Source organism: Panicum virgatum, chromosome 2N, assembly GCF_016808335.1.
Source record: "Panicum virgatum strain AP13 chromosome 2N, P.virgatum_v5, whole genome shotgun sequence".
Taxonomy (NCBI): domain Eukaryota; kingdom Viridiplantae; phylum Streptophyta; class Magnoliopsida; order Poales; family Poaceae; genus Panicum; species Panicum virgatum.
In genome coordinates this window covers 47290128-47315370 of record NC_053146.1, presented here as the reverse complement: position 1 = coordinate 47315370, position 25243 = coordinate 47290128, and the positions used below count along the sequence as shown (strand labels likewise).

Genomic DNA, 25243 nt, shown 5'->3' with positions numbered 1-25243 from the left:
TTTTAATCTTTTAAATACCTTGCTTTTCACGACTTGAAACCTTAAATTCCACGACGGATAGCGTAATGGAAAACAGCAATGCTCCCCGTTGCCAGCATCATCATCATCCTCGTCTCCACTGCACTCCAGCAATCCAGCATGTAGCGTCATTGCTTTCTTCTTTGCCGGATGCAGTATCATTGCCAGAGTGTTCCACCATTGTGAAAGCGAATGAGATGGAACATAAAAAATGGGATATGAAAATCCGAGTTGTGCTTAGCAGAAATAGTGCAGAGAGAAAAACGCTTGAGTTAGAAAGGCGGAAACGTTTTAGAAGGTCGTTGTGCTTCTTTTTCTTTTTTTCTGAAGAACTGAAGGTCCCTGATCGATTCGTCATTATTATATTTGTGCCAGCAAGCCAGTAACCGACGTGGGTCCCACATGGCCGCCCTCTGACTGCCAGTCTGGCCCCATCCATCGCGGCCGTCAGACGAGCCAGCGACCTCGCAGCCCCACCTCAGCGCTCCGCCTTCCGTGAAGGGAGCCCTCCTGCATCGACCCTTGCTTCTTCCGCTAGGCCCCGAATGTCAGTGAAACGTCCCCCGGCCCACGCGAGAGTTACACCCCGCGTTCGTGCGCCGGGCGCACGGGAGCGGTCGCTGTGGACCTTTGGTGCGGCGGTGCCCAGCCCCAGCCTCTTCCTCTCGCGCGACCTCACCAGCGCGAACGGCGAACCCCGCGAAGCCGCCAGGCCACGAGCGCACGGCTCCCCCTCGACCTCCCATCCCCGCCTCGCTCCCTCCGCCGCCTAGGGTTTTCCACCGGGCGCCGCCGCAGCGGCGGCCCGGGATGCGGGCGGGCCCGCGCAGGTAGCCCTCGGACCCACCACCGCCGCGCCGCGCGCCCGCCATGTCGCTCCTGCGGCGGCGGAAGCAGCCGCAGCGGGAGCAGCCGCCGCCGCCCTCGGATGGCAACGGGTCCGACCACGACGACGACGACAAGGGGAAGAGGCCGTCCTCCTCCGCGCCGGCGTCCAAGGAGGCGACCAGGCGGACCAAGGCCAGGTGGTCGTGCGTGGACAGCTGCTGCTGGCTGGTCGGGTGCGTGTGCTCCGCCTGGTGGCTCCTGCTCTTCCTCTACAACGCGATGCCGGCGTCGTTCCCGCAGTACGTCACGGAGGCCATCACGGGCCCGCTCCCGGACCCGCCAGGGGTCAAGCTGCACAAGGAGGGGCTCCGCGTCAAGCACCCCGTCGTCTTCGTCCCCGGCATCGTCACCGGCGGGCTCGAGCTCTGGGAGGGCCACCACTGCGCCGAGGGGCTCTTCCGCAAGCGGCTATGGGGCGGCACATTTGGCGACGTATACAAGAGGTTGCTTCAGTTTCCTCCTTTTGTCAGTTCTTATTTTCTAGAATCGTTGTGTTGCGCAAATTTTGTTATAAGCTCAACAGTTTTGTCTGGGTTATAGGAGAACTATCTTTATGTTTCGTTTGGTTGAACCATCGATTGAATGCTTGTTGTCTACATCGCTTGTGCTTTAAGCTTTACTTTGTTTGGTCGTTAGTGTTGTTTTAGGACATGAAGATCCCTGCCACGATATTTTCTACCTTTGTGTCAAAACAGCAATGATGCATGTGCCTTTGAGATGTCTTTTAGGTGACTTCTGCTCTTCTGACAGCTGTTAGGAGTTATGTATTGTGTTGCCTCAATGGCAGGGTGTTCATCTGGGATCTTTACAACAATGATTGTTCCATGGTTTTATTTCTGATTCTTGAGCAGTGGTTCATATTTTCCTGACACTTTCAGTTTGTAATGTGCTTGATGAGTAGGTCAGTGGCCTGTTTTGTCCCAATTCCCTGTTTAGTTGTGTGGCTTCACAAGATGTGAAATATAACAGCAAGAACAGCTTTCTTTTGTCTTGATATGTTGCGATTTTTTTCGTTAGTACCAGAAACGGAATTTGGGTATGCAGCATGTGCATTTTGGACCTGCCATGGATCCGGTGTCTTGTGATACTACAAAGTGTCCCCACTATTCTTGTACTATTTGCTTGTCCTTGCTTTGCTATTTATCTCTCACAATTATTTTTATTGTAGATGTATCATTTATCTGCTATTTCTTGGCTTCTTGTTACTATCACTATCAAATTACCACATGTGACTAGCTTCTTGTATTCGCACTTCTGCATCATCTTTACCTGGATTTGGGTGGTGGGGATATGGGAACTGTCTTAGTGTCTTAAAAAAGAGAAATATTTTCAGTAAATCATGCAGTTTCTGAAAAGCAGGAACTCTCCTCAGGATTCATTGTAAAGGTTGACAGGGGATTCGGTCCCCTCTAGCAGTTGTGTCATACTAGATATTGCTTTCTATAAAGATCTATGTTTGCCTACTTTCTGATGGAGAGTACTGACCATAACTCTGAACAACACACCTGCCAGTTGTTCCTTTGAGCCTTATTCTGTTAACTATAGGGAGAACAAAGGTATTGCACTTTTGCTGAAACTATTTCTTTATTTCACTAGCATTTCAGCTGGGTGGTAATTTTCTTGCAAAATTTTTTGCTTCTGAAATGAAGTAAGCCCATTTGGACCCAGAAATTTTACTAGAAAGTTAGGGATGGTGAGTTCATTTTTTTACTTCCTGCCATGTGAAATGCCATTTCTTTGCTCAATTTGAACTCAGGCGGCCTTGTTCCACCACTTATGAATGCCATAAAGTTTATGAGTCACCTACTTTACAATATGGTGACAGTTTCTATGTTGCATTTTGAGGACATATTTTTTACATTATCTTATCAAGTTAGCTGCGGTGAATAAATGTGCTTGTTATTCATATCAGGACATTATGTAATCTTTATAATAATAGTTCACAAGATGTTCCCCTAGCAATAGGAATGACAGTACTTAGATGAAAAACAACTGGCATCGTGTGCTGTAGCCTTACCTTGAAAACTTCCAGAGGTTGCTTGAAACCGTATCAGAGATCTTCTTTAATTTTCACAACTGAAACCTATGTTATGGTCAAGCAGGATTGCAAAAAGCAACTGTGATGTGAATACAAGAACCTTCATGATGTTTTACCTAATTTGATAGTTACTGTTACTAAGATTTACTTGGAGTGAATGTTGTCACTTGGACTTCACATTCACTCTGTTCGGCTGGCTTATCAAGTTATCACAGCCAACCAGCCAGCAGTGCTTTTCTCTCACACTAAATCAGCATTAGGCACCAGCCACCAGGCAGCCAGTACTTTTCTCTCACAACAAATCAGCACCAGCCAAAGCCAGCATTATGTTTTCTCTAACTTGTTGTACTGGAAAAATGTTTTGGCTACCATACAAGTTGTTTGTGTTCAATTAATTGGTGTTCTTTATATTCCATAAAGCTTGCGGTTTTGTCATTAATCTAGTAAGTTAGCATATTCTCAGCCCTTTCTTCTGCTATGCAAATACAGCATTCCAGTGAGTTGTGCACTTTTACTTTGGCTGCAGAGTCTTACTATCTCACCTGTAACTTTTCCAGACCTTTATGCTGGGTTGAACATATGTCATTGGACAATGAAACTGGATTAGACAAGCCAGGAATAAGGGTTAGGCCGGTCACAGGTCTTGTTGCAGCAGACTATTTTGTACCTGGATATTTTGTTTGGGCTGTGTTAATTGCCAACTTAGCTCGTATTGGATATGAAGAAAAGACCATGTATATGGCTGCATATGATTGGAGGTTATCTTTCCAGAACACCGAGGTACCCTTCTTTGATGACTTCAATTCTGATTCTTTGGTTGTATTTCCTCTGTAAAAATGGTACTGGTATAGAATGGACTGTTCCATTTCTAACATAGATTACCATTTGCAGGTTCGTGATCAAACTTTGAGCAGAATAAAGAGTAACATTGAACTCATGGTAGCGACAAATGGTGGAAATAGAGTTGTGGTGATCCCACACTCTATGGGGGTCCTCTATTTTCTGCATTTTATGAAGTGGGTCGAGGCACCTCCTCCCATGGGAGGTGGCGGTGGTCCAAACTGGTGTGAAAAGCATATTAAAGCTGTACTGAATATTGGTGGACCTTTCTTGGGAGTTCCCAAGGCTGTTGCTGGGCTTTTCTCATCTGAAGCCAAAGATGTTGCTGTTGCCAGGTAATTCAAGTTATTCAACTTAAGAGTTTGGTAGTTCTAGTAGGCAAATTAGTACTTTATCAGGGTTGCTGAAGTTTACTAGACTGTGCCTACTGAGACCGTATTGTTTCTTAATGCAGTTCGTTATGAGATCGTATCTGATTAATTCACTCTTTATCTACACTAGCTGTTAGCGTACATCAGACTATAGATTACAATTTTATGTTAAAATTAGTTGTATATATGCTTATTTCAGACTATTCTAAATTATGCTATTTTCTTGATGAGATTTGCCGTTTCTTATTTAATCCACAGCCCTGGCACCTAGGGGTCTTTGCTGGTGATCTTTTTTTTTCATAATTATCTTTAAATGGTAAATTGCTATGCCATGATGCCATGCTAATTTCTGGTCATGTATTACACACATAAAGTTAGCATATACTCCCAACGTTCCAAATTATAGGTCGTTTTGGTTTTTCTTGATTCATAGTCTTTTCTATGTATCTAGAGTTCTGTATTGTGTATCTAGGTGTATAGCGAATGTCATGTATCTAGAAAAGCTAAAGCAACCTATAATTTGGGACGGAGGGAGTAACCATGTCCATGGTGATGTAATCTATTCAATATTTTTGTATAAATTGACCATAATTATTAATCTATGTTCTGTGATGAGGTTTTGGGGATTGAATGGCACATGATCTAGCTTAAAAGGGTCATTGCACAAAATCATTCTATTTTAGCTTATAATACTTGTTGCTTTCTTGATGCTCTGAGGAAATTCAAGAAATGCATATTGTCCACCTTTCGATGTATGTAATTATTCTGTTCAGTTAGGTAAGGTGAACAACTCATTTATTGACCTAAGGAACAATACAAAATGCCATGAAACATTCTCCTCAGGGTAGTAAAACTTTATATATTCTTGAAGAAGAAAACAGACCTAAAACATCATATATGCACGAAAGGAGTAACTCCTAAAATCAATGTATCACTGCAATAAAGTAATCGTTGGTGCAAGTCTAAGTATTTCTCTGCTAGCTACCATGACCCCCTAAATTGAGCAGTAATTAATCACAGGTTTAAATCTGAGATCAATTAGTAGTGTCATCAATCCTAAAATGGTGCAGTATTCTCCCCATGTGCTTTACACTCATATATAGACCAGTATCTAGAGTTCATAGATATGGCAAATAAATTCATTGTTAGCTTAACTGAATCCAAATATTGTTCAGCATTTGTGTTGCTCAGGTGTTGCAATGTGAATGCATTTGAGTATGTATTTTTTTTTCTAATTTTATTTCAAACATGAACTTGGAGCTGCTGGGTACCTTTTTATTCTGATTTGTTTATATTTATTTGTTCTAAGAAATCGCTCTTGGTGAAAGAAAGGAAATTAGGTCTGTTGCTAATTTTTGTTCTTTACATACAGAGCTATTGCACCTGATGTTCTGGACTCTGACTTTCTTGGACTTCAGACTTTACGCCATTTGATGCGTATGACCCGTACATGGGATTCAACAATGTCAATGATTCCTAAAGGTGGTGATACAATTTGGGGAGGTCTGGATTGGTCTCCAGAAGACGGGTTTGAATGCAAAGCTAAGAAGCAAAAAGGCAACGACACTGAGGTTTCTGATGGCATTAATGGGGAAAGTGTTGAAGTTCCACCGGAGCCTATTAACTATGGAAGATTGGTATCTTTTGGTAAAGATGTAGCAGAAGCTCCTTCTTCTAAGATCGAGCGGATTGAGTTTCGTGTGAGTATTCAGCAGCGTGTTGACACCACTTTACTTATTTTTCTGTTTCTGGTGTTCATAGTTCTAAAGGTGGCGTCACCTAGGCGTCCAGGCAGACCTAGCTCGCCTTGGGCGACAGCCACGCCTCGTCGCCTAAGCACCGCCTTGGTGTCCAGGCGTACGCAGCTTGCCTTGGGTCGCCTTGTTGCCTTTAGAACTATGCTGGTGTTTTCTTGTGCTATTTGTCAGTGCCTTTTGCTTTTTTTCATTTTCGTTCTGTTTCAGATATTCTTTTTCTGTTGTACACAGTTTCCATATTATGTATAAATTTTGTGTTAAGCTATCACTATGCTGCTTTGAACCTTTGAGGCTACACCATGAAAGGTTTGGCCCAGATGAAGCTTTTGATTTATCATTGATTATCTGATGTTAAGAAAATCTTGAAAGAGCCTTTTTAGTGGCGATAAAATGATTTGTTAAAAGCCAAGGACCTAGTGCTTTTAAAAATGTTAATAATATGTTGGTATATAAATTGACTTCATTGCATTAAGGTGTATATATTTTGGACTTTAGTTTTATAAAAATGGATCTATGAGCTGCATATGGTGTATTTTTAACATTCGAACGAATTTTTGCTTTGACCATTTCAGGATGCTGTTAAAGGCAATAATATTGCCCATTCAAATACATCATGCCGGGATATCTGGACAGAGTATCACGAACTAGGGTGGGGAGGAATAAAAGCAGTTGCAGATTACAAAGCTTACACAGCTAATTCCATTATAGACCTTCACTTTGTTGCTCCAAGGATGATGCAGCGTGGAAGTGTTCATTTTTCATATGGAATAGCTGATAACTTGGATGACCCAAAGTATCAACATTATAAATATTGGTCGAATCCATTGGAAACAAAGTATGTGTCCTATTCTGTATTTTATATGTTACATTTTCTTTCTTCCGCCTATTTTCGTGGCTGGCCATTATTCTAGTATTTTAACTTATCATTTCATTTCCAGGTTGCCGAATGCACCTGACATGGAAATATTTTCAATGTATGGAGTAGGCATTCCTACTGAAAGAGCTTATGTATATAAGTTGGCCCCACAAGCTGAGTGTTATATACCTTTTCGGATTGACACCACGGCTGAGGGTGGGGATGAAAATAGCTGCTTGAAAGGGGGTGTTTACTTAGCTGACGGTGATGAAACTGTTCCAGTTCTTAGTGCTGGCTACATGTGTGCAAAAGGATGGCGTGGAAAAACTCGGTTTAATCCTGCTGGCAGCAAGACCTACGTAAGAGAATACAATCATTCTCCACCCTCAAATCTCCTGGAAGGCAGGGGCACTCAGAGCGGTGCCCATGTTGATATCATGGGGAACTTCGCTTTGATTGAGGACATCATCAGGATTGCTGCTGGGGCAACCGGTGAGGAAATCGGTGGCGATCAGGTTTATTCTGATATATTCAAATGGTCAGAGAAAATCAAATTGAAATTGTAGTGCTTGGGAAGCCTATTAGTGGATTGCGTGCCAAAGTGATTGCTAGAGTGCAATTCTGTGGATTTTGCTTTGCTATTGTAATTTTCCACTCATTTGCAAATTCATTGACAGGAAGCTGATGCGATGTTGTACCACTATTTTGGGAATCATACAGCATTGTATATTAAAATGTACAGGTGTAAGTTACATTCGCTAGCAGAAGTACGGTAGCTTTTATCTATGTATTGTCTTTTTAAGTATTTGCGAGGTAATTTTCCCTTCTTTCTAGAAAAAAAGATACAAACTATGTAGGAGATAAATTGTTTATTTAACGATCATGTTTGTCTATGTTCATTTTATCTTGTCTGCCATTGCGTTCGTGGCTCTCGTGATTTTGTAGCCGCGCTTCTCCGGTTCTGTTCTGTGGCTGAACAAAGTACTCTCCTCGATCACAGATACAAGTAGTCTCAACTCTCAAGTCGTGTGCATACGAATTAAGGAGCTGGACTTTTATTTTGCGTCTCTTTTCTAGCATTTAAAACGTTTATTTGTAGCAATGTGAAGATAACTTAAACTACTTATATTTGTGAAGGAGAAAGTAGCTCAAAAAAGAAATCCTTTCGGGCTCAGCAAACATGGAGCATTGCGGGTGACCCACAGTGGCGGATCCAAAATTCATGGACAGGGGGCTGACGTACTTCTTCCTCCTCCAGCACCCCCTCTCCTTTCTTCTCTTCTTCTTCCCCTCATTCCTCCTCTATTTTTCTTTGATGTGCAAGCACGTAGGGGGGGCTGGCGCACCCCAGCCCCACGCTAGATCCGCCCCTGACCCGTCCAGTGGTCTCGGCCCGCACCAAGACGCAACGCGGCTGTTGAATCGTCATCCGTCAAGGAATGAGGCAGACCACTCCTGCTAGCAAGCGGCAGCACTAGTGTAGTACTCCATAGTGACTGTACACTGTAGTATCAAGATCGAGCCTGCAACGGGCGGGCTCACATGCACGGTGTGCGGCAGCCGCACGGGGGGTTCCGTCGCTACGACTACGAGAGAGAAGAGGCCAACGCCGAAGCGGCGCGGGCGACCGCAATCCACAAGCATGTGCGCGTGAAAGCGGCGCGCGACCCAACAGGGCACCGCCGGGCGCCGGGCGCGGGCGCATTCAAGCGGCTGCCGGCGCGCGCCGCCGCCGAGCACCCGCAGCAACAGCGCGCGCCCGACCTCCGCCCGTACGGTCTCCGGGGGGCCGGGCCCGTGACCGCGACCGTGACGGAACGAACGGACTGCTGCGTCGCCCGCGACGGGGAAAGGCACGTACGCTCTCTGCTCTCTGCTGGCTGACTGGCTCTGTTTGGCCGCGACGTCCGCGTCTGTCTCGCCTCCGCCCGGCCCGAGCGCACGCAACCACCGGGAGGGGAGGGTAGGATCGACTGACCGACCGACCGGCCAGGCGGGGCGTGTCGCGGCAAGTGGCCCGTCTGCCACTGGGGACCTCGCGTTCATGGCCATGCACAGCAGCACAGGCCTCCGCCCTTCGCCGGCCGAGGGCGCACCGGCCGGCCCGGCGTCCGCGTCGCAATAAACGTTCCTGCCGCCTATCTGCCTGCCGGTCCGCGCCTCGCCCGGCGCGGCCTGCTCGCCCAGTTCATTGCTGATACTGCCACCCTGAATTGAAGAGCGTGTAGCCATCGGTACCTTGCCCGCGTTGCCGTTCGACCTGAGAGACCGGCCGGAGCATCGAAGCTCCGTCCTGTCCCCAGATCGGTGGCGCCCCGAGCTACTCTTCGCGACACGCCACGAGCCCACGGCCACGGCGCCTCTACATGCCATGTCGCGCGGCGCGCGCAACACGACACTCCGACCGGTGCGCCCGCCGCCACCGCCAGGGGCGGTGTTCCAGGGGAAGGGAAGGTCCCTGACCTGGCGACGCTTGTCGTCTTCCCGACACGCGCGCGGGGCTCGCACAGTCACAGATTTTCAGGTAGGTGTAACCGGCTGCCTGTATGTGGCGTCCCTCTCGCGCGCGGCCATCCTGTCCAGATCGCGCCCCGGCATACAGATCGGCCGTCCCTGTCGCCGCTCGCCCGGTGCGTGGCGCGTACTCGCGCCGCATCGGATCCTTCCTCCGCGATCCCATGCGGCGCTGCCGCGGCACACCAAGCTAGCACTAGCAGCAGCAGCAGCGGCCATGAATCCATGAATGATCGATCGAGCTCGACACCATCACACCAAAAGCGAACAAAAGGCGCGAAATAATTCAGCAGCCACAGCTAATTGGACAGCGCTGCGATGCTTAATCATGCGCGCTCCGATCCTCTGCCCAGCGAGTTCCAAAGCTGAATCGTCGTGCTCGATCCTGAGCTTTTCGAAAGGTCTCTAGGATCGTTCGCCACAGCTGGGCTGCTAGGGCCTGTGTGCCGGCGAGCGGACACGGACTGCTCCGCCCATGCCGGTGCTCGTGCTCATCAGATCGCGGCTGGGGGGCACCGATCTCGAGGGCAGGCCATGGCAATTGGCATCTTCAGCCCTCCTACTCCTAGCCAGAGTGTCGTACATTTACGTGGCATGCCGTACTGTGCAGAGTGCAGACCGAAGATTCCATCTCTGATGAGGTTATCCATTGCAGTATCTTTTGTTTAAGGTCACATTGCTCCAACTGCTTGATGCTCCTCGCCGTCTTCCTCGAAACCGATCTGGAAATATTCTACTACATGCCGAATGCTCATGCTGCAAACACTTCGTATCACTCGATCGCTGACAATTATGTATCTGCAAAGATATTGGGGGAAATTATTGCAAGCTAAACCAGTGAGCTGCTTGATGCTCCAGCAGCACGAGGGGCCATGCGGCATGATGGAACGGATCGCTTGCTGACAACGCATGCCATGTCCCAAGCTATTCCAAGAACTCTCACATCCACATCCACACTACATGGCGAGTACTATTTTTAACCCGACTGCCGAGATGGTCCATGCAGCAGATCATGATTAGCTATTTAGCTTCGAACGAACGTTCTGCTGATCGGGTTGCAAAAAGAAAACAAATGCTGCTTCAGGTACAAGTTACAGAAATCTATCTAGAGAATAGAGATGTAGGCTAGGCACGTCCGCACGTACTACATTTTCAGATCAAAAGCTCATGAAACCATTGCGAGAAAGATGGCGGCTTCATGGAATATTAGTCGGTTGTTGAACCTGTGGCCTAATTCGTCGATGTGTGTTGACCAATTAGCTGCGGTTTTGGTAGGGTGCATCAGCACATTCAGCCTAAACCATGCGCGCTAACGATGTCTGTTGGGTGAACTATGCATAAGAATTGTGTAATGACACGAATGTAATTATCATATTAAGCATTGCATCATGAGCTTTTGTTAAGCATTCATAAAGAATTTGTGCTTGATTTGAATACATCTAAATTTAATTTTGAATTATTTATACATGTGGAACCCATGCTCTGTGAAGCCACTTGCATTTCATTATATGACTTATGTTGGGTGGGTATAGCGAAATTCCGGAATATCCGGATTTTGTTCCGGAGTTTCCGGGTTGGTTTAGTCTGGAGTATCCGGGCCTGAACCTGGAGTATCCAGATTTGCATAGCTGAACACGTGTCAAGCCCTTATATGCCACGTACCCCCTCAGGCCCACGTGTCAGTCCGAGCTCCCCAACACCAAGACACCCCCTGCCCTCTTTCCCTCACTCCCTCATTCCCTTCCCTCACTCTCTCTCTCTCTCTCTAACTCCAATCCATGGAGGAGCTCCACCATCCCTCCAACCCTTGAAGCCCTCTACTTCGCCGGAGCATCGCCGGAGGACGCTGGAGATCGACGCCGGCGAGCTGCTCCATCTCGACTTTATCTCCTTCCTTGGAGCTAAAGGCTCCCCAAAGCTTCTCCTTCATCTTCCCCAAGCCTACAATGATGAACTCGACCCGATCTACACCGACATCGCTGTACTCCAACAAGTGGCCCCTTACTCGTACCCTACTTGTCACCGGTGAGCTCCCCTCGCCGTTCACCTTCTTTCTCATGCCCTCATTCAAGCTCTCTAGCCTATTCATGACCTTTCACCACTGATGACCTATAGCTCCAAAACTCTAGTGCATGTCGGTTTTAGCTACCAAAATAGACTTCCCACACTCTTAGGAACTTTTAGGAACAAACCCCACCCCAAACCGTGGCTGGGATCACTGGCAGCGGGCTCACTATTCACCGGTTGGAGTTTCTGGGCCTAAACCCGGAGTTTCCAGGTCATTTCCGGAGTTTCCGGATCAGCGAAGCCCGGAGTATCTGTGTTACTGTAGTAAATAGTACTATTTGACTGATTTTAGTGCATAAGTCTACATGTTCTTGTAAAATTCATATAAAATTAAATATAGCCCCGATTGATGTGAAACAAATTTTGTTGGTTTTGTCTTGATATTCTCTACCTGTTAAAAATATGTTTTATCCAAAGATAATTATATTATTTTCCAATTTATTAAATATATGTTTATCTTGTTAATTGCATAATTAATTCTCTGGTAGTCCAAAAATTATGAAACCAATTTTGCTAGATTCCTTATGATGCGCACTATCCATTAGACATATTGTTTTATGTGAATTGTTTGTATATTAGTAAAGTTTAATCTATGTTTGCTTAACACTAGTTAAATAGTATATTGCACAATAAATACATATGTACCTCTAAAATTGTGAATCCAGTTTTGTTTACTTTTGTCAACCTTTATCTTCTGTCTAAGATTGATAACACCTATGAAATGGCTACCTAGTTGGATGCATGGTCAATTATTTTATGATGCTCCTAAAATCATGAAACACTCTTGTTAGTTTCCTTTAGCCATGATATGATATAATTAAATATTAACCTTCATGATGTGGTGGTAGAAGGATGTTAATTTAGATATGTTTGTTCTAAAACTAATTTCTTGTAAAATGCCTAGTGAATCCATTGTGCTCATGCGAGCTATCAACTTCCTCTTGTTGATTAAATAAATGTGATATGCTGTTATGGTTAGGAACCTCCATGAAACAACTTATAATGATGATGCTTGTCCTAATTAAGTAGAACATGATCTACTAGTTTCTCTTTTGTACAATGATGATCTTGTCTTAACTAAAATGTGATGTTGCTAGCAGCTGCCCATTAACTTGAATTGTCTAAATTTAGCTATAATAATATTATCAATTTGTATGAGTATACTCTAGACTCTAGCACTCTATGTTGATAGCAATCATGAACTAGCTTCCATGGTTGATGCTTGATGTTGTGTGAGGTACTTATTCTTAATTTATGTGACAACTAGTAATAGCACAACTATTTTTATAGCATCCTCGTGTTACAACTTGTCTTGTAGAGTGTGTGCTCGTATGAGTAATTATTTTGCATCTCTAACCTATGTAATGTTTGTTTATTCTAATTTTCCCTCTTCTAATTGCTTGTTTTATAACCTTAAATCATGTATCCGGATTTTCTTCTTTTAATTGATCACTTTATGACCTTGAATCATGTTAGCCTTTACCTCATAAGTCATTGCATCTCATAACCATATGCATTCATAGGCATAGCATCTTCTCTAATTCATGCATTTGTCTACTTTCTTAGAGAATGACGTTCCAGAGTGTCGTGATTGCGGAGTACCCAGACAAACACATATGTATCTCAAATTTTACTTTTGAATCTTAATTTGCTATTATAAATTATTGCTTGTGCATGGGCTTAACCCTATCTAGTTCATGTGATTTGTGTAGTACCCACTTGGCATATTTTCCCTTTTAGCTCTAGAACAACTTATACTAGATAAAGTATGTATGCTTAGACTTCTCGAATTAATTTGCTTAGCCATGCTTAGCTTACGGTAGAAGTCGAGAGATGGCAAGGTCACCATCACTCGCGAGCTATAGGGTGTTTGCTTAAATATATTTGAGTAGATGAGAAAGATTAAAACATGAGCAAGATATGAATGATGGATCGAGACTTGAGCAAGTGTGGTAGACTGGTAGGGCCATGTTGGAAGTGGAAATCAAATGTCTTAGACTTGTTTGAGTTGGTTAAGGACCGTCTCTTTGGATGCTGGTTTCTTGAGCACTTTTTTGTACAAACCACATGCTTTATAATAGGATGGCAAGCTCAGTACCACCATCCACGCACCCTTCACTGAGTGGATTCGGTGCAGTTTGTGATGGGGTGTAGTCGGCGGTTCAGTTACACTTGTCCATCCCGGCCGTTCGTCTCAGCGTTGGGAATTGGTATGCGAACGGTTGACACGTGAATCATTGCTTACGGACCGACGAGTAGTATGGCCTATGGTCTCGTGTCGTGTGGGAAAAGTTGTACACCCATGTAGGATATTAATCTATTGCATACCCACACTCTCGGTCATGGAGCACACTCTCAGAGGTTTGCTACAATGTAGAGTCTCGTGATGGAGTTCATGGAAGACTGAGCTCATAATTACATGATCACTTTACATATGCAATTGTATTGGTGCTTGATATAGAAATATTAGATGCCATGTCTTTTGCTTATTCACTTGACAACTATGCTCGCATTTTTATATATTAATGTTAAAATTTGACTAGCCTCATGCACCCACCAAATGTATAGTATTATGGATAAGTCCTGCAATTACAAATGTACCTATGGTGTTGCCGTTAAGTTGTTTTGCAGGTTCTCTTCTAAGGAGTGATGACCATGTTCATCCCGCCGGAGTCGGCAAAGTGGATGGACGGTGGAATTCGCTCAAAACTTATGCAAGTGGTGTCTTGGGCAAGGACATCATTATTGCTACTTAATACTCTCTAAATATCTGCTGCGTTTAGGCTCTGAATCTAAAAAAATATGGTAGGTTATCCACTTAGGCCTAGAATACATCTTAGTTTGTAAAGAACCTTTAATGCTGAAAATCTTCATATTTAGTTGCTTATGTTATAGTTAACTTCATGAATTTTTATATGATAATTAAAACTTGTCTCTGTGATGGTTGCTATGAAGTGAACAAACGGTATGCGAGTTGATCCTAGGCGTTGCTCAAGACGCTGACTAGGGACTACCGGGATTATTTCGGTTAAGCTGGGTTGATCAATGGATGATGACTCGGTTTATTCGAGATAATTTGGGCGGTTCCTCACAAATTGGACTAGGGCAATGTTGGAGCAACGTGCATGACGCCCCCGACGGAATGAAAAGTATTAACAACCTCTAGCATTTCTGCTGATGGACATAGTTCCCAACTCCTGAAACACTAGAGGTAATATGTGTACACTTATTTTTTTTTCAAGATGGCAGGTAGTGGACACTTTTATATTTCATATGTGTACACTCCTGAAACAACGTTGTGGAATCCCCAGAGAAGGGAAACAAAGGTTTCAAGCAATCTAGGCAAAAATACAGTTGATTTCAAATTGTCGACGATTTTACACATCACACATGTAGGGCAAGGGAAAAATTATATATTTAAGTATATGCGACATGCTACATAGAGCATTGTTTTTAGAAATTATCATCATACACACACATACGCACACTCACTACGTGCAAACTTTTATTTATTGACTGCTGCAGCTCGGTCATTTCACAACTGCCTCAATTTATTTGGCTTGGAATTTGATCCTGCTTCAATTCCTTTCTAATCACGATTTTTGAATTTTTTACATTTTACATGGAAAAACATATTTCAGGGAGCGTACAAACTTCAAATATATAGACAGAGGACAGACCATGCTGCAGCATTATATATTTTTTGAAACGAAATACTGCAGCATTATTAAAATGCAAGAAATGAGCGGAGAGTAATGACAGTGTTTTTACGGATCTTAGCAAGCTGCCCCCTGGGCGATCGCGCGGTTGGCCACGAGGCTGGTCGTGCCGTACACGGGCAGCTCATCGGCGCCAGCGCCGCGAAGGCTTTCCAGCTCGAAGAGGTCGGAGCTGGCGTCGCTGCCCTCCTCGTCCGCCTCCAGCTCCTCGAGGCCCCGCACCAGCTCTTCCACCCTGCGCCGCACCACCGACGCCTCGGCGTCCGGGCGGAACCTCACAGTCCTCGGCTCCGACGGTTGCGCCGGCGCGTCAGCCGCTTTCACGGTGCTCGTCACCGACTTGCACGGTGGCTGGGGTGGCGGAGGCGAGACTGCTGGAGGCTGCGGTGTGGCTGCCGGAGTCTTGGGCTTCCTTTGGAGGCGCGCCGAGGAGAACAGAGCCTTGAGGGCGCACGCGAACGTGGCCGGCGACGGCGGCTGCGGCCCCGAAGATGGCGGCACTGAGGCCCTTGGTCGGATTCTGGCGACGGGGAAACATGGCCTGCTCTTCTTCTTCCCTTTGCTCGTAGGTGGCGGGGTTGCCTCCTCGGCGTCCGCGGCGACCGGTTCCTCTGGCATCCGCGGCGGCGGCGGGCTGTGGCGGCGGTGCGTGGACTCGGTGTCGGTCGTCGACGCCGAGGAGCAGGAGAAGCTGCTGTAGCTGGCCGAGGAGTCCGACGAGGACGTGGTTGACGACGCGTACCCGGAGTGGCGCGGGCGCGCAACTACTACAGCCGCCTCCCGCCGGCGCCTGTCTCTGTCCGAGCTCGAAGAGTGCCTCGGCCTGGCCGCGTCCTTCGCCCACCAGAACTGCGCGGCCGCCTTCTCCTCCACGCTCCCACGCGCGGGCGCGGCGTCAGCGACGTCCGCACCGGCACCGGCGCCGCCGCCGCCCTCGTCGAGGGAGCGGTAGATGGCGTCGAGGAGCGAGGCCGAGAAGGACCCGCTGGACGCCGACGCCTGCCTGCGCTCCCCGCGCCCCCGGCGCGGCGGCGGGAGCGGGGGCGGGTGCTTGCCGCCGCGGCAGTGGCCGCGCCGCTCCATGCCAAATTCAGCACCTCACACAGTGACCGCGCCCGCACCACCAGCAGCGTGCGGCGGCGCCAAATAAGGCGAGGGATGGAGCTCGGTGTGAAGTCAGTGGATCGGAAGAGGCGAGGAAGGTGGGCGCGACCGGTCGACGGTGAGGACCGGAGGGGGAAGAGGGCGAGACGTGCGCGGGAAGGGTTTTATAAGTTGGTGGTGGTGCGTGCCGCGGAGTGGTGGAAGGGAATCCGCTGCGCTGGCGTGTCAGCTTGTGTCCTTGCGAGCTCGCCGCTCGCCGGCTCGCCGCCACCAACCGGCGGGCTCGGGACGGGCGCGGCAGGGAATTATTTGCCCGGCCATCACGTACGTGGTGGCCGGCCGCTGTATCATTGCCCGCCCGCCGGGGCCGGGGCGTCAAGTCACCGCGCGCGGACGCCGACGACGGGCGCACAGCTGAAATGGCATGGGCGCCCGGCCCTGGTGTAGTACACTTGCTCTGGAGCTAAGTTTGTCAGGGAGCTTCCAAGGTAATCAGGCTAGGTTAGCTAAATTATTGGAGACACGGTGAAGCGCCCGGCGACCGGCGACCCTGAACAGCTCAGCCTTGCCGTTGCCTGATCAAGTGATCATGCCTTGTGCGGCGGACAAATTGCGCGGGACCAGGCATGGCCTGACGGCGTCGGAGCCAGGCACACCAACTTTGTGAAATTGGGGTTGGTTCTCCAATGTTGTCTTGCAGTATGTACAATATTATCAAACTAGAGTTGATATGGTATGCTGAGCCACGTATCAAGGCCTGTTTGGTTCTTTTCACAGATGGGTGTAATTTTTCGCGACGAATCTAATGATAGTAATTAATTTATGATTTTGCTACAGTGATGCTATAATAACCATTCTCTAATCACACGATTAAAGACATCATTAGATTCTTGAGGATTCCTAGCACATGGGCTGTGGAGTTGGTTTTGTAGATTGACTTTATTTAATACCCCTAATTAGTGGTCAAAGTGTATTCTAGGATCGTCTAGGAACAAACCAAACGGGACCAGTTACTACATGCAAATTTTGGGGTTCAACACAAGTTAAAGTAGATGTTTCAAAAAAAAAAACACAAGTTAAAGCACGACGAAACCAAAAACATACGAAGAGTTGATGGCGCAACAATTCGTATTTGAATTCACAACCCAGTAGTTCACACGATGATTTTCTGCACATTTTTTTTGTTTATTCTTGAATTTTGCATGTAACTAGATGGTTGCAAATTCTATTCGTCCAACTTTTTTGTTTCAACTTGCAATCTGGTACTATACCTAGATATTCTCTCTGTAGAATATATTCCCTCATCCTGCAAGTACCAATGTTTTTCACCATTTTTAAAACGAACTTGACTTGAATGAAATGCGCACAAATTCTTTCATTCTTTGTGTTCTCAAGGGGGGAAAAAAAGGAACAGGGGAACTTGAGTTTCTGCAGACTAGGTCATTCGGGAAAGGAAAAAAATACTTTTTGACTCCCTCAACTTTGAGCCGAATCTGTTTTTCCTTTCTGAACCGCAAAACCGTCCGTCCAGCCTCCTCAGACTCACAAAACCGTTCACATAACCTCTTTAAGCGGTTTGAGGGTGAGGTGACAGTGTTTTTTCTATTTTTCTTTTATTTTTTATTCTGACTAAATTTTTTGAAAAATCACAGTAAATCACAAAAAAATTATAAAAGAAAAAATTCAATTTTGTTGAACTCCACGTAAGTAGATCTACGCCTTGAACATATTATATAATATACTTGAGTATAAATTTTTTATGTAGTTTTAAATATATGCTTTTCTAGAATATATTATATATTTTATGTAAGTTGAGGGAGGTAAAAAAACTTTTTCCTTCAAAAAAATGTTTGATCTAATGGTCCGGCCCAAATCAAGAATTCGGCCCAGTGTCTGCAGAAGTAATTAGGCTTGGAACGAGTACGTCCAGCCAAGATGCATTGCACGTCATACAGCCGGTGAGCCACGGCCCACTGATGGTGCTGTGCAACAAGAACGAAACTCCAAACGTTTCACCCCAAACCGCATTGGACGAATCGCCGCTGCTCTTGTCTGTTCGCCGACCGACCGATCGGCCGGCCGGCCGGCTCGACGTGCTACGCGAGTTGCTTCGTCCCTGCAGGAAGAGTTCCAGTAAAGAATCGCCCCCCCTCTTGTTTGTTCTTCACGGCTTTGCAGTGCTGTGAGCGCACAACCGGACGAACCGCCGTGGACGCAAGTCACGCAACGCCGATGAGCGACCACGCGCAGCCGCGGCACGACCAGCACCGCGGCCTCCGTGGCCGGCTCGCCGGCCTCTTCTCCTCGCCGCCGCCACAGCCACCGAACCCCCAGTCCAACGAACAGGTACGGCACGCGTCCCGGCCCGCATCACGATCTGCAGTTAAGCAGTTTCGCAGTTGTTTTATGCTCTGTTCTGCACATGGCGCGCCGCGCGATGCGTTGCCAAGGTCGCGAAGCTGGTGGAGGAGCTCGGGAGGCAGAGGGATCTCACGGAGACGTACAAGGCGCGGCTCGAGAGCACGCAGGGGTACCTCCGGTTCTGCCTCGAGGTCGCCCAGGAGCGCGGCTTCCTGCACCTGATATCCGACAGCGCGCAGCAGCACTCGACGCACCGCGGCGCCGACTTCGAGACAGCACCGACCGCCGCCAGTGACGACGACGCGGACGACAAGGACGAGCCAGCGGAGACGCCGCCGCGGTGCGACCCGTACCTGGCCGCCACGCGCGGCCTCGCCGTGGAGCACGGCTGGTCCGTCGCCCCGGAAGAGGTAAGAAGATCAATCAAGAACTCACCCCAGATGCTCTGACCTGACACGGAACAGATCGAGCTGCACGAGGTGATAGGCCGGGGCTCGACGGCGGACATCCACAGGGCGACGTGGCGCGGGCTCGAGGTGGCGGTGAAGTGGGTGCGGCCGGAGCTCTTCGTCTCCAACCCGGGCGCCGAGGCCTTCTTCGCGCAGGAGGCCGACCTGCTGTCGCGGCAGCGGCACCCGCACGTGCTGCGCCTGATGGGCGCGTGCCTGCGCCCCCCGGGGAGCTGCTTCCTGGTGACCGAGCTGCTGAGCGGGGCGACGCTCGGGGAGTGGCTGCACGGGGGCAGGGAGCGGCGCCCGCGGGCGCCGTCCTCGCCGCCGCCGCCGCCGCTGGTGGACAGGGTGAGCAGGGCGCTGGAGGTCGCGCTGGCCATGCGGCACATCCACGAGCAGACGCCCAGGGTCGTGCACCGCGACCTGAAGCCCAGCAACGTTCTCCTGGATGCTGAGCTGCGCGCGCGGGTTACGGGCTTTGGCCACGCCAGGTTCTTGCCGGACGGCAAGGAGGCGCTCACCGGCGAAACGGGTAAGAAGATCACAGTGTTCAATTTAAGTGCGTGACCCCAGTTGTAACCGATGAAACTTTTTATTTGATTTCTAACTGTTTTTTAAAAACTTTGAGACATTTATTTCAGGGACTTATGTGTACATGGCTCCTGAAGTGATTCGCTGTGAACCCTACACTGAGAAATGCGACGTCTACAGCTTCGGCATCATACTGAATGAACTGATCACTGCAGAGCATCCGTACATTGATACAAGCTACGGGCCGAGTAAGGTAAACTCAAACTGCTTCTCGATGTGCTAATCTCTTGAACATGGATAAGATGCTCAAACTCCCTGAAATGACATGTAATTTTCACCTAGGGCAGCCTTGATTCAGAACTGTCTTGACAAAATCTGCACCATCTCAGATGAAATTTCGTTCCTAGTTGGCTATGCTAACAAGCTGTGACGTTTTGCAGATTGCGCTGGGAGTAGCAGACGGAAAATTAAGGCCTCAACTCCCAGAGAGTGATGGATATCCTACTGGCCTGGTTGATCTCATCTGCCGAACCTGGGATGCAGAACCTTCAAGTCGGCCTTCGTTTGCCGCCATAACTTCCGAGCTTCGAGAAATCAGACAGCACATTGTGCAACACGGAGAACAGTACCAAAACTATAGTCATGCATAGGCTTACTTGCAAGAGAGGGAAATGGAAAGAAATGGAAACTGCAGTCAATTCCCCTGGGCTTTCACCTGTTGGTTGCACTCACTACTTTCATAGTTCTGAATTTCTGACTCTGGTAGCACATAAAATTTCTTGCCAAGTTGTACAAAGCAGTAATCTCCTTGCTATTATTTTGCATCCAGAGTAGCTAATTTACAACTAGGTGACAACATTTCTTGCGTGCACGGAGGCGCTGATCCGGAAGAACAGGTGCGAGGCTTCAAGCGCAGCATGCTCTTCCATGCCCGTAAATGAACCTGGCATCGTCTTCGGTGTACACATGAGTCTCATTCAACAGCCTGTAATTTTTTTTTCAGAAGGCAAATCAGTGGAGGAACTAGCATGCTAAATATGCACTGTCATAACCAACTAAGTGCCTGATGAAGTGTACAAAAGGCGCTACTTACGACTGATGAACACTTTTGTTCAGCGTGGTAGAGGAAATTAGGCACTCCCCACTCAAGTAGACGAGCTCTCCCACAATCCTTCCTTTGATTCTTTCGTTGAGCTGCTGGGCATTGAGATCGAATGGATGATCTGAAGCCTGAAATGCGAACACATTACTGGGTTTGTTTTTTTAGAAAGACAGGCAACAAGGCCCTGCCCCATTTGGGCACACCACTAGGTCACCACTGAACGAAACTGAACGTGGGATAAATTCATGACAGTGCAAGTACCATGACCCAGCCCCAGGTGTCTGCAAATGATGGAACATGAGCAGTGTAAGCTTGGACATCTGCAGCACAAGTGCAGGTTCAGACAGAGACCGGATACCATATGTTCTTACAAATGAACACATTGGTGCCTGGAGAAAAAATAGTAAGACGGACAAGTAACAAAACTCACATTTGAAGACATGTCTAAGGGTATTGTAGATAGACGAGAAGACCTCTTTGTGAGTGAGAACACCTGCAGGTCCAGCCTATGGGTTCGAGCAAATGATCCACAGTTGAGACTTGAATTTGGAAACCAAAGTGATTCTGTGGTATGGAGTACGGCACCTGAGTGACGAAGATGCCATGGTCATTAAGCTTGGGCTTGACGATGTGCTCGTAGAATGACTTGGTGTACAGCTGATAGCAGGGGCCTCCTTCCACTGGATCTGCCAGGTCTCCAACTATCACGTCAAACCTCTCCCTGCTCTTCTCCAACTCAACCCTGCACCCACAATACGAATGGGTTATGTTAGTAAGCATGTATAAACCAGAACAGGCTTGCCCAACAGGAACGCAGCTACTACTTCAGTATTTGTGAAAATTAGTTTTAGGGAGAGAACTAATTGTGACGATTTCTCGAGTTATATGTGCAGATTAGGGTGAGGGAGCTATGCTTTTTATTGGTCCCACTTGTAAGTGATGATACTTGCATCCTGTTCAGGGAAAAATGATGGTACTATATATTGCCCTTTTTCACTTTATAAAGAGATCTGCTAGCTGCCTGATGTGCTAGGATACTTTGCCAAACAAAAAGGCAGGCCAAAGGAGTCCCTGTTCTCGAATCTGTTCATGCATCGTGGATAATGTGGGCCCAGTGTCTGCTTAGCAGGATTCCAGTGGGGCCATGCATATCTTCAGGCACTTAGCACTAAGACATGCCCATGTAGATATCTGGTAGCGAGTCCGGGTAAACTTATCAGATCTTGAAATTTTTAGTGACTAAGCCGCAAATTTATACTCCAGCTGACTAACTCTTAAATCTATGTGCTGCTAGAGCAGAGGGGGAAACTCATTCGGTGATTGATCTGAAAATCGCATTACAAGCAAACATAGAGAAATGATCACATCATTCAGATAAAATCTGTCACCCAAGTGCAAACGAAAAGAGGGATGCATATGTAATATAAGCACCTGGCATCGTTGATGATGAGGCAGAGCTTGTCGCTGCTGAATGCCTCGTGGTTCGCCGTCAGGTACGTTCGGCAGAAGTCAACCACCTCCTGATCGTGCATGCACAACAGAGCATGAGGACACGAGGCGGTTGCACAACAAAGTGCATGTGTGCGTGCATGCGTGTATGTAAGTGTGTTTTCTCCATGAGAATACTCGTAATTTGGCTATTGTTGAACTTGTGCTGCCCTACTGTGTACCTGGTCTATGTCGCACATGACCACCCTTTGGACCGTCTTGTGCCTCAGGGCCTCCCTCGCTGCGGAGCCCTCGCCACCTCCCATGACGAACACGGTCTTCGGGCTGGAGCCGAGCCACCAGCAAAGGATCAGCGCGTGCTGTTAGTCAATTATCAATGTGTGGAAATGTTGTTGGCTAGGAGTAGAAAATAGTGCATTGGTTCCGCAAAAAAAACTGAATTATCAACTTCCTTTTAATGAAATGCGTGTCCAGACAAGTTTTATTTATTTATTTTTTAAAATAGAAACTAGGACGATCAGGAACGATTCAAGAACGTGAGGGTGCACATGTTTCATTAAGAGAACACAGAACGACGATGAACTATCAGTATGGAAATCTGCTCAGTTCCTTAAGGCCCTGTTTAGCTCGCGAAAATTTTTAGGTTATGGAACTGTAGATTTTTTGTTGTTATTTAACAATTAATATCTAATTATAGACTAATTAGACTTAAAAGATTCTCCTCGTCATTTACAGTTAAACTGTGTAATTAATTATTTTTTAAATTGTATTTAATGCTCATGTTTGAAGATTCGATGTGATGGGTCCTATAGGAATTTTTTTGGAAACTAAACAGGGTCTTATTCGAACTGTGAGAATTATTTGAGGCAATTAGCAAAAAGAAACAGAAGCGCTTTTTCTCAGTGGCCATGGTTACTTTGGGTGGAACAGCAACGGCGGGTGTATCAAGGACTCGTGGTAGATGAACTCGTCCATCTCCGTGCTCTGCATCTTGCCGTCGATTATCAAAGCCTGAACAAGCCGTCACTGACAATGTTCAGAGATCATACATATATGCAGACGTCTACAGGATCACATGCTACACAAGTACTAGCGAACAAACAGAGAGAAGAAATCTGCAGAAACACACATCAGGCACCACACATTGTCACATTGATGGATCGAGTTGATGTGAGCGCACCGTACCTTGCCAAAATGCTTGGTGTCAAGGAGCGCGATCTCCTGGTACTTGCTCGCCCCCCGGTGCAGCACGCTGGATCGGACGGAGCACATCAAAATCAGTCACCATACATAACCACCTCTTCTTCTCCAGGAAAAGGAATCGAATCATCGGTCGCGTGGGTGCGTGCGAATGCGTCAGCGCCAGCGTTCACCTGTTGAGAGCGTAGCAGAGCTTGAGGTCGTCGTCGATCTCCTCCTCGTACCACTCGCACTCCGGTTCAGCAGGCTGCTGCTGCTGCTTCGGCGGCGGCGCCGGCAGCTGCAGCTGCAGGTGCAGGTGCTTGGCGCCGCCGCCGTAGCCGTTGCCGGTCACCTCGCGGGGGCGGGGCAGAGCCTCGGCGGCCGGCAAGGCGCCTACCATGTCGTTCGTCGTCTAGTATCGGCAGAACGCGAGACAAAACTAGGAGTGGATGAAACAGGGAGGTGATCGAGGCGGTGCCGGGCTCGTGTGTGTGAGTACTGAGTAGCTAGGAGCGTTGCGTGCGACGACGCGAGTGATGAGTCCGCTGGCGGTGTGGTGATCTTATATTGGAGCATTGGACATTTGGAACGAGCTGAGTGGGTCCCAAATAGAGATCATATCGCACCACGTCTTTTCATGCGTGAAATGCAGAGACAAGGGAGGGTCCACATGTTAAGGTCCCACGATCATAGTATTTCATTTGAACAAAAATATTTCGTCCCAAAAATAAACTATTGATTTTATTCATGGCATGGAATGACAGCAACTGGGATATGGCCATATGGGCAAGTTCATTCAGTTAAAGCGGCTACATATATTCGGTTTGGTTTTTCTTGTCTAGAAGGGTATATTTGGTATCGAAAACTACTCCCTCAATGAGCTTTACTACGGCAGTTATCTCCTAAGAGGTAAGACTTCAAATAAATTTGGACCCTTAAATATTAGGAAATATAAAATAATTAACTACAAAGGAAAAAAGAAATAACCGGGCTATTTTTGAAAGCTTTTTTTAATAAAGCAAATCACAACAAAAAAAGTGATATTTTGTAGAACTTTTCAATAAGACTACTGGTCAAATTTGACGTAAAAAAACCAAACAAATTATAATTTCAAACTAAGAGTAGCTGAGTCTTAGAAACATAAGAAAACGAACCTAATCAACCTATCTGTTACTTATTTTAGTTTTTCTTTTCTTTTTCCAAACTAAAAGTAGGTTCATTTGATGAAACCTACCCACGTAAGTTCGAGTCATTGAATCAACTATGCCCATCTCCAGCCCTCCACCGACACCTCCCTCTCTGTTGATTTTTTAACTGCAGCTTCTTATATCCCATACGGGATCCTTATCTGTTATCTGTTCTCCTAGTTCTTCGTCTCCACAGTTCCTCCTACTTATGTACTACTCTTCCTCATAATCAACCGGCCTGGTGATCGGCGCAACGAGCTCGGCAAGCAAGCGTCTGCGTCTCCCTGTGACGGAGCCAGCCCCCATGAGGCAGGCACCACACGGTGGTGCCCGATGAGCTCCAGCATACGCGGCTGAGGTCTTGAAGTGGGTGGTAAGAAGTGAAGCCGGCATGCGACGAGCTCTTCTCCCTTGCTTGTACTTGCAACAACCGGGGACTCCTCTCCGAAGGAATATTCATGTTCTCGATGAGTTGGTCTGCTCTTTATGGTTAGGAAAATATTGAAATTGGCTATTTTGGATGTTTCAGCAGGCGATTATAGATGTTGCCATTTTCTTAATGTTGTCGGATGTTGTAGTAGGTCTTGATATTTCTTAGGCTGCAACGTATCTGTTGCAAGTGTTAGTTTCGGCGTAGATTAATAAGAAGAAAAGAGTTGACCTTGTTTATAGGTAAATCGGATCCGAAAACCGTACAAACTACAACAACTACTACAAACATACCGCTAGCAACACCGGCCGGTTGGATTGGGACATCAACTTTATCGTACCACGCTAACTCGCACACAACAATAGGCGGTTGGATTG

General features: G+C 47.2%; 4 protein-coding genes across 4 annotated transcripts; 2 read left to right on the top strand and 2 right to left on the bottom strand.

Annotated features, from left to right (window-relative positions):
• Window positions 1–626: 626 nt before the first annotated feature.
• Window positions 627–7667, top strand: LOC120660811 (phospholipid:diacylglycerol acyltransferase 1-like). The gene is made up of 6 exons (XM_039939452.1): window positions 627–1349; window positions 3502–3724; window positions 3836–4119; window positions 5528–5855; window positions 6485–6747; window positions 6851–7667. The coding sequence occupies exons 1-6, from the start codon at window positions 889–891 to the stop codon at window positions 7332–7334; spliced, it is 2043 nt and encodes a 680-aa protein (XP_039795386.1). The 5' UTR covers window positions 627–888; the 3' UTR covers window positions 7335–7667.
• A 7161-nt stretch (window positions 7668–14828) lies between these two features.
• On the bottom strand, window positions 14829–16462 carry LOC120660810 (protein BIG GRAIN 1-like). Its single transcript, XM_039939451.1, has one exon. The coding sequence runs from the start codon at window positions 16149–16151 to the stop codon at window positions 15126–15128; it is 1026 nt and encodes a 341-aa protein (XP_039795385.1). The 5' UTR covers window positions 16152–16462; the 3' UTR covers window positions 14829–15125.
• Window positions 16463–18211: 1749 nt separating this feature from the next.
• LOC120660808 (serine/threonine/tyrosine-protein kinase HT1-like) lies at window positions 18212–20223 on the top strand. Its single transcript, XM_039939449.1, has 5 exons — window positions 18212–18518; window positions 18623–18943; window positions 18998–19517; window positions 19627–19769; window positions 19957–20223. The coding sequence occupies exons 1-5, from the start codon at window positions 18405–18407 to the stop codon at window positions 20164–20166; spliced, it is 1308 nt and encodes a 435-aa protein (XP_039795383.1). The 5' UTR covers window positions 18212–18404; the 3' UTR covers window positions 20167–20223.
• On the bottom strand, window positions 20189–23782 carry LOC120660809 (thermospermine synthase ACAULIS5-like). The gene is made up of 10 exons (XM_039939450.1): window positions 23441–23782; window positions 23253–23319; window positions 22984–23078; window positions 22289–22391; window positions 22050–22138; window positions 21204–21360; window positions 21049–21124; window positions 20880–20938; window positions 20610–20746; window positions 20189–20501 (listed from the first exon to the last, which is right to left on the bottom strand). The coding sequence occupies exons 1-10, from the start codon at window positions 23647–23649 to the stop codon at window positions 20423–20425; spliced, it is 1071 nt and encodes a 356-aa protein (XP_039795384.1). The 5' UTR covers window positions 23650–23782; the 3' UTR covers window positions 20189–20422.
• Between the last annotated feature and the right edge of the window lie 1461 nt (window positions 23783–25243).

What these genes read in the sequence shown, in the direction of transcription:
- LOC120660810 (XM_039939451.1), bottom strand. Translation starts at nt 16,151, where the DNA reads ATGGAGCGGCGCGGCCACTGCCGCGGCGGCAAGCACCCGCCCCCGCTC.
- LOC120660809 (XM_039939450.1), bottom strand. Translation starts at nt 23,649, where the DNA reads ATGGTAGGCGCCTTGCCGGCCGCCGAGGCTCTGCCCCGCCCCCGCGAG. An exon ending in TCATGTGCGACATAGACCAG is followed by an intron (nt 22,139 to 22,288) that starts GTACACAGTAGG and finishes ATGCACGATCAG; the next exon opens with GAGGTGGTTGACTTCTGCCG. An exon ending in ACACCTGGGGCTGGGTCATG is followed by an intron (nt 20,747 to 20,879) that starts GTACTTGCACTG and finishes TTCGCATTTCAG; the next exon opens with GCTTCAGATCATCCATTCGA.
- LOC120660811 (XM_039939452.1), top strand. Translation starts at nt 889, where the DNA reads ATGTCGCTCCTGCGGCGGCGGAAGCAGCCGCAGCGGGAGCAGCCGCCG. An exon ending in AAAGATGTTGCTGTTGCCAG is followed by an intron (nt 4,120 to 5,527) that starts GTAATTCAAGTT and finishes CTTTACATACAG; the next exon opens with AGCTATTGCACCTGATGTTC. An exon ending in TCGAGCGGATTGAGTTTCGT is followed by an intron (nt 5,856 to 6,484) that starts GTGAGTATTCAG and finishes TGACCATTTCAG; the next exon opens with GATGCTGTTAAAGGCAATAA.
- LOC120660808 (XM_039939449.1), top strand. Translation starts at nt 18,405, where the DNA reads ATGAGCGACCACGCGCAGCCGCGGCACGACCAGCACCGCGGCCTCCGT. An exon ending in ACCCCCAGTCCAACGAACAG is followed by an intron (nt 18,519 to 18,622) that starts GTACGGCACGCG and finishes TGCGTTGCCAAG; the next exon opens with GTCGCGAAGCTGGTGGAGGA. An exon ending in GGCGCTCACCGGCGAAACGG is followed by an intron (nt 19,518 to 19,626) that starts GTAAGAAGATCA and finishes CATTTATTTCAG; the next exon opens with GGACTTATGTGTACATGGCT.